At 44.8% G+C, this 13,663-nt stretch overlaps 1 protein-coding gene across 2 annotated transcripts in view; it reads right to left on the bottom strand.

Annotated features, from left to right (window-relative positions):
- Positions 1 to 13,663, bottom strand: part of syt1a (synaptotagmin Ia) — a 481,231-nt gene that overhangs the window by 20,789 nt on the left and 446,779 nt on the right. For both annotated transcript variants that reach the window (XM_052030629.1, XM_052030628.1), the window contains exon 6: positions 6,656 to 6,823. In XM_052030629.1, coding sequence (XP_051886589.1) covers positions 6,656 to 6,823 — 168 coding nt within the window. The remainder of the gene's footprint in view (positions 1 to 6,655; positions 6,824 to 13,663) is intronic.

Below are 13,663 nucleotides of genomic sequence, written 5' to 3'. Positions count from 1 at the left end.
GCACCACCCTTTGTGTGAAGAAGCTGCCCCTGACGTCCCTTTAAAGTCTCTTGCCTCTGATCTTAAACCTCTGCCTTCTTGTTTTTAGCACCCCCTCCTTGGGAAAAAGACGATGTGCTTTCACCTGTCTATGCCCCTCATGATCTTATATACCTCAATCAGAATTTATATTCAGAATTGTCTCACAAAGTTAAAGTCATCCTCTTGAGAGCAATGAAGGTTGAGAGGAAACTTGATGGAGTTGTGTAAAATCCTGAAAAGATTTGGGCAGGCACGGTAGTGTAGCAGTTAGCATAACACTATTACAGCACCAGCGACTCAGGTTCAATTCCGACCGCCGTCTGTAAGGAGTTTGTACGTTCTCCCCGTGTCTGCGTGGGTTTCCTCCGGGTGCTCTGGTTTCTTCCCACATTACAAAGACATGCGGGTTAAGAAGTTGTGGCATGCTATGTTGGTGCCAGAAGCGTGGCGACACTTGCGGGCTGCCCCCAGAACAGTCTACAGAAAAGATGCATTTCACTGTGTGTTTCGATGTACATGTGACTAATGAAGAAATCTTATCTTATTTTAAATGAGAAGAGACAGGGTATGTGAACATCAGAAGATCGCAATTTAAGGTGATTGGAAATGGAACCAGGGAAAAGGTTAGAACACACTTTGAGTTGAGTTGATTAGGAGGGGCAGCACAGCTGCCACAGTTCCAGTGACCCGGGTTCAATCCTGACCTCCGATCCTGTTTGTGTGGACTTTACACGTTCTCCTTGCAACAGCGCGAGTTTCCTCTGGATGCTCCAGTTTCCTCCCACAGCTCAAAGAACACATGGATTGGGAGATTAATTGGCCACTGTAAATTGCCCCTAATGAGTAGGTGAGGGGTAGAATCTGGGGAAGTTGATGGAGATGTGAGGGAAATAAAATGGGCTTGGGTTGGATTACTGCTAATTGGTAATTGGTTTATTATTGTCACATGTACCAAGATACAGTGAAAAACTTTGTTTGTGTGTCATCCAGACAGATCATTCCATACATAAGTACATTGAGGTAGTTCAAAAGGAAAAAACGATGCAGAATGTTACATTTACAGAGTAAGTGCAGTGCAAGTAGACAAATTAAGTGCAAGGTCCACGACAAGGTAGATTGGGAGATCAAGAGTTCATCTTTAGCGTATGAGAGGTCTGTTTAAAAGTCTGATAATAGCGGGATAGATGCTGTCCTTGAGCCTGCTGGTACGTGTTCTCAGGCTTTTGTACCTTTTGCTCAACGGGAGGTGGGGGGACGGAGAAGGTCCGGGTGGGACGGGTCCTTGATTACGTTGGCTGCTTTCCCAAGGCAGTGGGAAGTGTAGACGGAGTCAGTGCAGGGGAGGCTGGTTTTCCATGTTGACGGCCAGCATGAATTCGATGGGCCGAAGATCCTGTGTCCCTGCCGTACCTCTCTGTGACTCTATGGCTCCTTAGATATTCTGCCCAAAAGGCTAGTAGAAGCAGATTCAATAAACTTTGAAAGTTATCATTTAAGCATAAGAGAGAGAAATATTTGTTGGGAAATCTCTGCTGTGCTGCAGTTATCAATTGATGTTTCATGGCTAATCATACAGTGGCACCTATATCATTTGATACCTGGCCCTTATTCCCACTAACCCCCGCATTTAACCCTTTGCCCCAAACTCAGCCCCCATCCTATTTTGAATCGGTGACTAATCTTGCTGCAAATAATAACCACTTATATGAAGACAATACACCAACTGATGTGGAATTCCTTATTCTTGAAGTTCTTTGAGACTATACATAACTACCAAGAACATTGAAGTTTGACAGTGTTGTTATATTTCTCTTTGATACTCTCCCTTCTAACTTTCTGTAAAGCCCGGATTTATACGTCATATATTCCATGAAAATATATTCTAATAATTATTGTGAAGATCTGCCCTCTACTGTGTTTCTAATTGTCAACAGTGAAAATAGAACTTAGAGCATTACAGCACAGAACAGGCCCTTCGGCGACGTAGCTAATCCCTCCTACCTACAGAACGCCCATATCCCTCCATCTTCCTCTCATTCATGTGCCCGTCCAAGTCCCTCTTAAAAGCCCCCAATGAATTTGCCTTCACCACCCTATCAGACAACGCATTCCAGGCATCCACCACTCTCTGAGTAAAAAAACATACCCCTCACGTCTGTTCTGAACCTACCCCCTCTCACCTTAAATGCATGCCCTCTGGTATGGGATCGCTCAAACTGTCACTCTGGGAAATTAATGAGTAATTATTTACCTTGATTACTATGCAAAGTCCAAATTAATGCTTCTAAACTGATCAGACACCACAATCCCATCCTAATTTTATTCTGAAATTGATCAATCTGATGAAAGCACTGATATCAAGCGATCGGGAGGTAGGATGTGGAGCTTTAGATCTGTACTTCTATAACAAGTGTTAACGCTACAGGTGTCAGCGTAAGACAAGGAATCAAAGATACTTCCACGGTTACAGGAGTGAAGGAGGGCATCTGGTTCATCATAACTATGCTGGGCATGTGAAACAATTTCTTTGCTCAACTTCGATGAACTTAAATCTTTGCACTAGATTTACGGACTTCTCTGCTTTGGGGAATAGGCCCTCACAGTTCACCCTGGCTCAGATTCTTATCATTCTAGCGGAAGATTTAATATAATTTTACTTTGTATCTCCCTAGAACGGTGGAGGTAACAAACTCACTGTTTAGATGGGTGGTGGAAGCAGAAACCCTCGCTACCAGTTACAGGTGGACTCTTGAGAAGGTGTTACCTGCTGGACCTATGAGTGTTAAACTCTTAAGGATTTAGCTCCTGAGTTAGTGATTAACTGCAAGCATTGCTAGTTAGCAGAAATGATTTACGAGGATGTTGCCAGGACTGGAGGGCCTGAGTTATAGGGAGAGGTTGGTCAGGCTGGGACTTTATTCCTTGGAACGTAGGAGAATGAGGGACGACCTGATAGAAGTGTTTAAAATTATGAGGGGCATAGATAAGGTGGATGGTCTTTTCCCCAGGGTAGAGGAGTCCAAAACTAGGGGGTATAGGTTTAGGGTGAGAGGGGAAAGATTTAAAAGGGATCTGAGGGGCAAGTTTTTCACGCAGAGGGTGGTGAGTGTATGGAACGAGCTGCCAGAGGAAGTGGGTGAGGCAGGTACAACAGTATCATTTAAGAAGCACTTGGATAGGTACATGGAGGGGCGGGGCTTGGAGGGATATGGGCCGAACGCAGGAAATTGGGACTAGCTGGGTGGGCGCCGTGGTCGGCATGGACTGGTTGGGCCGAAGGGCCTGTATCTGTATTGCTCTATGACTCTCAAGCAAAGTGGAGACTACCTGCTGAAACTCCAATGTACAGGAACACAAGAGGCTGCAGAGAGTGTTGGGACTCAGCCAGTTCCTTCACGGGTACAGCTCTCCCCACCAACGAGGACATCTACAATGTCTCAGGAAGGCGACATCCACCATCAGGAACCCCCACCATCCGGGCCGTGCCCTCTTCTCGATGCTGCCATCAGGCAGGAGGTACAGGAGCCTGAAGACCCACACCTCAAGGTTCAACAACAGCTTCTTCCCCACTGCTGTCAGGTTCTTGAACCCACCTGAAACACCCTAACACTGCCTCAGACTGTATATATTCTCCCTTTTCTCTCTCTCAATCATGAACTAGTGTTGTTGTCATTTAGTTTCTTGCACACATATAAGTTATGTATAATTTATATTAATTTGTTTATATTAACTTATGTTTGTCCTCATCTTGTAATGTACTGTTCTGCTTCTGCGAAAAGCTAATGTTCATGATATTTGTACCCTGTGTATGTTTAATAAACTAGAACTGAACTTTATTACAGCCTTGGCCTTAGATACTGCACATGTGCCAACTTATACAAAAGAAAATGCATGGCATTGTTAAAGTGGAGAACAATTGCAGAAGGATGCTTTTTAGACCAATAGTTGGGATGCAGCATAACCTAAAGTTAATGGGCTGAATGACCTCCTTCTGTGCACAGCTGTGATCCAGTCTACACAGCCTGAAAGAAGATTCACTGTGGACTTCCAAAATAATAGCTGGTTAAATACTCAAAGGGGAATAGACAAATATTAGGCACAGGAGCACTCGGCTGCTCTGACATTTAATAAGATCGTGGCTAATCTGATTGTAATCTTAACTCCACCTCCCTGTCTAATCTCCAATAACCTTCCACCCCCTGTATTATAAATAGGAATCTACCTTCCCCTGCCCTATAAAAATTCAAAGAGTCTGCCTTCCTAACCCAGTGGGCAACTCCACAACTTTACGGTGAGGTGCCAGAGGGTGAGAGGAGGAATGTTTTCACCCAGAGAGTGGAACACACTGCCTGAGACAGTGGTGGAGGCAGAGTCTCACAACCTCTAACTACCTCGATGAACACTAGAATTGCCGAGGCATAGAAGGATATGAATCAAGTACTGGTAAATGGATTGGTATAGCTGAGTACGATGGTTAGCATGGACCTGGTGGGCCGAAGGGCCTGTTTCTGTGCTGGTGACTCTGACTCTCACCTTCAGGGGAGCAGAACAGGAGGGGTTGGGTTGGTGGGGGGAGCGGGAGTGTGGTTAAAGCACTCACTGACTGAGCTCCACAAGCTGATGATTCTACAACTCACTGACTGCCTTTATTTCGCTGTATTGTTTTGGCGGGGAGCTGGGGTTGCAAGTACTTGCAATGTGCCAGAAACAAAACTCATGAGATGCGGCTTTCTATAATAAGGCTTTTGAGACTGAGATAGAGAGAGAGAGCAAGAGAGAAATCTGATGGAAATTCTTTCTCATGGGGTTGAGTCATTTGTCTCATTATAAATCCATTCATATTTGTATCCACAGTAGCAATCAACACATTTAAATATTAAGTGAGGTGGCAGATTATTTGTCAATCTCTCCTGGACACACCATTCACTAACAAGATGTTCTGGCAGTTAATATTTTGCTTTCAGGGTATAATGTGTCGAGTCTAGTTTGCTATTTATTTCAAGTGACCCTTTCCATCATGCCCTTATACATCATTGCAAGTGTGAATGAAAAATAGTGATAAATGGAAAATAAGCACCTTCTTCTTTAGTTCAGATCCCAGTGTGAGAAAATACAGGAACAGCAACACTATCTTCCTATTATTTAGTCAACTTCAATATAGCAAGATGTCCCAAGTTGCATCAAAGGGTGTTAACAAAAAAGGAGTGATGCTGAGCCACATTATAACAGAAGACCAAGAGCCTCTTCAAAGAGGTGGATCAAAAGTAGCAGGTTATTGGGGAGCGACTGGGAGAGGCACGGGGAGGATTCCGAAGTTTGGGACTCTGGCAGGTGAAAGAGTAAAGAACATAAGAAGTTGGAGATGGTGTTAGGCAACCTCTCCTTCACCGTTCAACACAACCTCAGCTCCATTCTCCTTCCTGCTCCCTGCTCCCCTTGGCTCCTCTGTAGCACAACTGTTTCCAATATATGCAATAATTCTGCCTCCAGATATCTCTGGCTGGAGAATTCCAAACATATACAACCCACAGACAGAAGAATTTCCTTCTCGTCTCCGTCTTATTCAAGTCGAGTTTCTTGTCATGTGCCCAAGTACGGTGAGATACAGGTATAATGAAAAACTTGCTTGCAGCATTGGCATGTAGGTACAGATAACACAGGCCATTCTGGGCTTGGTTGCTGATGGCACTGTGAAATACTTATCACCCAGAGTTGTGTCACATACAATTATACATAAATTATACAAGAGAGTGAAGACAAAACAAAACTGTGCAAAACAAGATATTAGTGCAAAAAGGAAACACAGTCAGAGCCAAGTCCACGTAGTGCAAGAGGTGGCGTGTAGTGTTCCGTTGCTGAGGCAGGGTTAGGGTTGTGAAGGTCCATTCAAGAACCTGATGGTTGTAGGAAAGTAGCGGTTCCTGAACCTGGTGGTGTGGGACTTCGGGCTTCTGTACCTCCTGCCTGACGGAAGCAGTGAGAAGAGGCATGACTTGGATGGTAGGGATCCTTGATGATAGATGCTGCCTTCTTGAGGCAGCGCCTCCTGTAGCTGCTGTCAGTGGTGGGAGGGCTGTGTCCATGATGGACCGGGCACAGTGTTAAACTTATGACCAACTCATCCTAGACACCCCCACCAGGGAAAACTTCTTCTCAGCATCTGGCCTGTCAATCTCCCTCAGAATCTTATGTTGCAGTAAGACCATCTCTGACTCGTTTTTACTCTCATGCGTATAAGCCCAATATGACCAATTGGTCTTCATGAAACAACCAGTGGGCTGTCTGTGAACTGTTATATTGTCGTATTCTCTAGCAGCATAGAAGTAAACCCCTCAAGTTTATACTGGTCGATGCAAGTATGTCCCTCCTTAAATCAGGGGATCAAAAATGTTCACAGTAGTGCAGGTATGGGAAGGGAGAAAGGGATGGAATTGGTGAGATAGAGAGGGATGGGAGGTAACTGGTTTGAGGGATAAGCACTAGCACAGCTTACCTGGACAAAATGACCTCCTTCTGTGCTCTGTGCCATTTAATTACTTGTTGACACAACCCTGGGTGATAAATATTTCATGGTGCAACCAGAGACCAAGCCCAGAACAAATTCAGTTGGGATGCAAGAACAAGAAAAGATTACCTTGAAGATGAAGGACTCATTAAAAACTGGGTTCAAGGTCTTCCGGTGGACTTTAGTCTCGTACTTCTTTTTCTTGTCGGGCAGGAGGAAGACCTTCACGTAGGGATCGGATGTGCCTCCCATGTCGAGGGCTGGAAGCTCAGCAGCTTGAATAATCCCCACGATTAGCTGTGGTGTGAAGCACAAGAAAGACCATTGAACATCACCAACAACGTCCATATCTACGGCACCTTTAATCATCCGAAGCTGGGAGAACCATCAGACAACGATCAAAACCAAAGTCAGCACTGGGAGAGATGACCACAGCTTTGGTCAAGGAGGATGCCTTGAGGAACATCTTGAAGGTAGAAGGTGAGGTGGAGATGTTAAGAGCTTATTGCCCAGGCTAATGAAAGCATGGGTCATAAGAGTAGACCAACAGTTTCGACATGATCAGGAGGTCAGTGTTGGAGGGTTGTAGAGATGTTAGAGGGTTGGCCCGTGGTTCAGCAGTTAGTGCTGCTGCCTCACTGCTCAAGAGACCTGGGTACAGTGCTGACCTTGGGTGCTGCCTGTGTGGAGTTTACATGTTAACATAGTTCATAGAACAGTACAGCACAGAACAGGCCCTTTGGCCCACAATGTCGTGCTGACATAGCTATTCACTCCTACCTACAGAATGCCCATATCCCTCTATTTTCCTCTCATTGATGTGCCCATCCAAGCCCCTCTTAAAAGCCTCCAATGAATTTGCCTCCACCACCCTATCAGGCAACACTTTCCAGGCATCCACCACTCTCTGAGTAAAAAACTTACCCCTCATGTCTCTTCTGAACCTACCCCTGTTCTTGCTGTGACTGTGTGGATTTGCCCTTGGCGCTTTGGTTTCCTGCCACATCCTAAAGGTGTGCTGGCTTCTCAGTTAATTAGCTACTGTGAACTACCGCTTATGTAGGTGGGTGGTGGGAAAATCAGGGTGGAGATGATGGCCGTGTGAAAGGAGATAGGTTACAGGGAAAAAAATAGGGGGTGAATGGGATTGAAAGGATTGCTCTGAGAGCTGGCATGGAATCGATGGGCCAAATGGTCTCCTGTGTTATATGAGAGATATGACTGCAGAGAGAGGGAGGGAGGGATTTGAAGCCAAGGATGAGATTGCAAATATCTAGGTGTTTCTGGGCCAGAAACTGATTCGAGCAGAGACCTTCCTGGGAAACAGTCCTGGAGCACTGGCTTTGTGCAGCATGGAATCAGGTCTGCACCGGATCTCGTCTGCACTGTCAACCATCCTTTACACTAATCCCATTTTATTCACCTCATGACCCCACTGTTATAACAAACCTCCCAGATTCTACCACACATCTGCCCACTAGGGGCAATTTACAGCAGCCAATTGGTTTATTATTATCACTTGTACCGTGATACAGTGAAAAGCTTCTGCCATCAGGTAGAAGATACAGGAGCCTGTGAGCACGTACCACCAGGCTTAAGGACAGCTTCTATCCCACTGTGATAAGACTATTGAACTGTTCCCTTATACGATGAGATGGACTCTGACCTCACGATCTACCTTGTTGTGACCTCGCACCTTATTGCAATGCACTTTCTTTGTAGCTGTGACCCTTTGTTTTGTTATTGTTATTGTTTTTTACCTGTTATTGTTATTGTTTTTACATTGTTTTTACCTTATTGTTTTTACCTGTACTACCTCAATGCACTCTGTACTAACTCAATGTAACTGCACTGTGTAATGAATTGACTTGTACGATCGGTATGCAAGACAAATTTTTCACTGTACCTTGGTACAAGTGACAATAATAAACCAATACCAATACCAATATCCAGACAGATCATTCCAAACATCAGTACGTTGAGGTAGTACAAGGGAAAACAATAACAGAATGCAGAATAAAGTGTTACAGTTACAGAGAAAGTGCAGCGCAGGCAGACAAATAAGGTGCAAGGGGCATGACGAGGTAGATTGTGAGGTCAAGAGTTCATCTTTAGTGTACTGGTATTGGAATTGGTTTATTATTGTTACTTGTACCAAGGTACAGTGAAAAACTTGTCTTGCACACCGATCGTACAGGTCAATTCACTACACAGTGCATTGAGGTAGTACAGGGTAAAAACAATAACAGGATACAGAGTAAAGTGTCACAGCTACAGGGAAGTGCGTTGCAGGTAGACAATAAGGTGCAAGGCCATTTTAAGAGGTTTGTTATAACAGTGGAATAGGAGCTGTCCTTGAGTCTGGTGATACATGGTCTCAAGCTCTTGTACTTTCTGCCTGATGGGAGGGGGGGAGAAGAGAATGGCTGGGACCCACACATCTGTGGGACGTGGGAGGAGATGGACCAACTGGAAGAAACCCACATGGTCACAGGGAGGTCACAATTGAACCTGGGTCGCTGAGGCTCTGAGGCATCAGCACTACCTGCCGCATTGCCGAGAGCACAAACATGTATAAATCCTTTCCTTTACGCAATAAGTAAATGAGAGGGCGTTGACAGATGTTTGACCTTTTTGACCACTTTGGTCATGCCAATTTTCAAATAAGCATCCTTCCAGTCCCCAGCACTGATCCAACTGTGGGTGCGGAATACTGGGAAACAAATTAGATCTGGAATAAACTGGACTGATGAAGGCTAACTGAAACATATTTGTCATCATAGTTATTGCTGAACTAAAATTGAGGCTAATTGATGTTGTGACAGCTGTGTAACTCATCGAGGCTTTATTTTCAATTGATGTTTGTGCCTCAAAGAAAGGTTCCACTTATGCCTGTTTTTCATGCATATAACAATTGCTTTGTGTGTAATTTAACAGGATTGCAAACATTTCCAGACAACTAGACCCTGGCATGATTCACCTCAACACAGGTGTCACTTTGTCTGCTTCCTTTTTGCATGTGATGATGTCTCTCCGTTAGCAATTGAAAGTGGTGAGAAATGTGTAACCTACTACATGTGTTTTTCACTCACTGTAAAACAAGGAGCAAACTGCGTCCAAAGTCGCCAAACAAAGGTGAGTCAAAGTGACCCAGTTTGATGTTGATGCTTTGTTCCCTCATAATGCCTATTGGGTGGATTGATTTTGTGTGTCTGAGTGCCCTTACACTGCAAGGATGGTCCTTATCTGCTCAGGCTAGATTGGGGCCACTTAGAATGAGATAGAATGTAGAACATGGAACACTACAGCTCTTTGGCCCATGATATTGTGCCAACATTTTATCCTGCTCTAAGATCTATCTAACCCTTCCCTCCCACATAGCCCTCCATTTCTCTATCATTCATGGGCCAATCTAAGAGTCTCCTAAATGTTCCTAATGTATCTGTCCCCACAACCTCTGCCGGCAGTGCGTTCCATGCACCCACCACTCTCTGTGTGAAAAACTTGCCTCTGACATCCCCCTTACACCTTCCTCCAATCATCTTAAAATTATGCCCCATCGTGTTAGCCATTATTGCCCCGGGAAAAAGTCTCTGACTCTCCACTCGATCTATTCCTCTTATCATCTTGCGCACCCCTATCAAGTCACCTCTCATCCTCCTTCTCTCCAAAGAGAAAAGCCCTAGCTCACTCCACCTATCTTCATAAGTCATGCTCTCCAATCCAGGCAGCATCCTGGTAAATCTCCTCTGCACCCTTTCTAAAGCTTCCACATCCTTCCTATAATGAGGCGACCAGAACTGAACCCAATACTCCAAATGTTGTCTAACCAGAGTTCTACAGAGCTGCAACGTTACCTCGCAGCTCTTGAACTCAATACCCCAACTAATGAAGGTCAACACACCATACGCCTTCTTAACAACCTTATCGACCTGGGCGTGGGATTGTGCAGAGTGGGGATGCAGGGGTTAGGGGTGTGCCTCGATAGTGAGGACATGTGCTCTCACTCAGCATCTTTCCTTCTCTCATGGCAGTTTTATGTATAGTTAATGTCACAGCCATGGCAAGTGTACTTCATGGCTCTGACACACTTCCCATGATCCCAAGCAGCACTAACACAGCTACTGATGGGGATCACCGGGGCCATGTTTTACTGAGTGGCAGTTGGTCAGGAAATACCCCAGTAGGTTGTTAAGAGTAAACTTCAACAATTTAGCAATTCTTTTGTGGGCCCCCAAAGTGTGCCCTAGGGCTAAATGCAGCACCCAGTGACCACATCAAAATTTGGTGAAATCCAATTTGTAGACATTTGGAAAAATGCAGATTTAATCAAAGACCAACATTCCTATGCTTGAAAAGTAAAATAAAACATTCTGTGAAAATTAGCTTGGTTCTGTTGATGTATTTCCCACAGTTCTACCAACTTGAGCTCAGTCACTGTACATTCAGTGTAGAACTTAAAGGAGGCTTTCCAACTTAAAATTTTGGAGCAAACTTTTTGGGAGAGTCACAAATGCCTTCTTTGATGTAACCGTGAAGCAAAAAGCCTTCAAGCAATTCCTTCAAACCCATTTAGAGTCACAGTATCATACAGCACAAAACAGGCCTTTCGGCCCAACTCATCTTTGCTGACCATTGTACCCATCTACACTAATGCTATAGAACTTGGTCCTTAGACCACAGTACCTCGTTGATTCAAGTGCTCGTCCAGATACTTATTAAGTGTTGTGAGAGTCTCTGCCTCCACCTCCCCCCGAGGCAAATTCCAATACCTTCCAGGTTAAAAAATTCTTCCTCAGATCCCTTCTAATCCTGTGTACGGCATGAGCTGTCTGGCTGGCACGCAAATCAAAAGCTTTTCATTGTATCTTGGTACATGTGACAATAATAAATCAATACCATTACCAATACTTCTCACTTTAGACTATGCTATTTGGTCTTAGGCACCTCTACTGTGGGGAAAAAATTTGCTACTACCTACTTGTTAAGTATTGGTGAAAGTTTGTAATGCACTTCAAGAGAGAGATGATTCCTGGAGTGTGCTGTAAAAACTTCCATTAATGGATGTCTTCACAGTGGAGCGACAAGTCAATGAAGAACATCTATCTTCATTAGGGGAAATTTAGCAGCAAATACCTGAGTTGCTTCAAGTGTGAATTCCTGCAATAACACTTCTAGAGGAAGGTTAGAAGAGGAAAAACTGTCCCATGAGCCTGCTCCAACATCCATACTCAACTCTACTTTTGTCCTTGTAGTCGTTGTACCCCTGGTTCCCAACAATCCATCCCTTTGGTTTGAATATTTTCAAAAATAGAGTCTCCCCAGCTTTCTGGGCTCAAGAACTCTACAGATTGACAAGCCTCCGAGAAAAGGAAATTCTATTCTTTGAGTCATAGAGTCATACAGTGTGGAAACAGGCCCTTTGGCCCAACTGATCCATTTCCGACCAACATTCCCATCTAAGCTAGTCCCATTTGCCCACGTTTGGACCATATCCTTCTAAATCTTTCCAATCCATGTACCTGTCCAAGTGTCTTTTAAACGCTGTTAATGTACCTGCCTCAACCACTTCCTCTGGCAGCTCGTTCCATATACAGACCACCCTCTGGATGAAAAAGTTGCCCCTCAGGTTCCTATTGAACCTCTCCCCTCTCACCTTAAACCCATGCCCTCTGGTTCTTGATTCCCCAACCCTGGGATACAGACTGTGCGCATTCACCTATCGATGCCCCTCTTCTTCTCGAGGTGGAATAGCTGACCGCTTATCCTGAGACCATGACCCCTTATTTGAGACTCATCCGCTCTGTGTGGAGTTTGCACGTTCTCCCTGTGACCGCGTAGGTTTCCCCCGGGTGCTCCGGGTTCCTCCCACATCCCAAAGATGTGCAGGTTGGTAGGTTAATTGGCTGTTTTAAATTGCCACTAGTGTGTGGGTGAGGGGTAGAATCTGGGGGAGGAGTGGATGGGAATGTGGGGAGAATAACATGGGATCAGTGTAGGATTGGTGTAAATGAGTGCTTGATGGTTGGTGCAAATCAAGAACCTGCTGTGTGACTCCATGACCTTTACAACTCTCCAACCTGAGGTTTGACATCAAATATTGCATTTACTGGAACAGAAATAATCAGCAAAACCTTAAAGGTCCGAGGCATTGACTTGAAATATTGAATGGTTCCAACTTCAACTGATCTATATTGACCGATGATCAGGGCTCTGTTTCCTTTTAGACCTGCCTGAAATTTTCTTCTTAGATTAACATCAAAGACATAGAAAATAAGGACAGAAGAACCTCTTGAGCCCATCTTACCATTTGAACAATCGATCTTTTATCTCAATAATATATTCCCACTTTCCCCCCATATACCTTGGTGTCCCTGGTCCCAAGAAACCTATCAACCTCCTTCTTAAATGTATTTCGCGAGTTGCCTCCCCACAACCTTCTCTGGTAGAGAATTCCACAGATTGGGAAGCACTTTAGTGTTTTGCCACCTCTATTATTTCTGGGTTTTGAGGGCCCAGTTTTGGGGTTCATTACAGTGCTTGTTGCTTTGGCCTGCTCAGGAATAAGGCACAAGTATTTTAGGTCTGTCAAATTTCATGGAATTCAGGAAGAGGGGACTCCTCCAGGTGCTCCGGTTTCCTCCCACATTCCAAAGACGTACGGGTTAGGAAGTTGTGGGCATGCTATGTTGGCGCCGGAAGCGTGGCGACACTTGCGGGCTGCCCCCAGAACACTCTACGCAAAAGGTGCACTTCACTGTGTGCTTTGACGTACATGTGACTAATAAAGAAATCTAATTGAGTCATTCTGAGGCTCCCCCCTCTCCTCTCCTATCCTCCAGTTTACCTGCCGCCAACTCCACTTGCTCACTGTAGAGCAATAAACTGCAGATGTTGAAAATCCAAAATTAAAAGCAGAAGCACAATCCCCTGGCCACTGGCAAGGATACTGACCGTGAGACTCCACCAACTCGGTCACTTAGTCCATGGCTTCCACAGGGAAGAAAGCGTGCATCCAAACCATTCCCATCTTGTGGACATCCTAAACAAAGCACTGGGCCTTAATCTCAATGAGGGGTCACGGAGCTGAAAATTTGACTGTTTCTCTCTCTCCGTACACTGCCTGGTCTGCTGAGC

This window comes from Pristis pectinata, chromosome 15 (genome assembly GCF_009764475.1).
Source record: "Pristis pectinata isolate sPriPec2 chromosome 15, sPriPec2.1.pri, whole genome shotgun sequence".
NCBI lineage: Eukaryota > Metazoa > Chordata > Chondrichthyes > Rhinopristiformes > Pristidae > Pristis > Pristis pectinata.
This window is presented reverse-complemented; position numbering and strand designations above follow the sequence as displayed.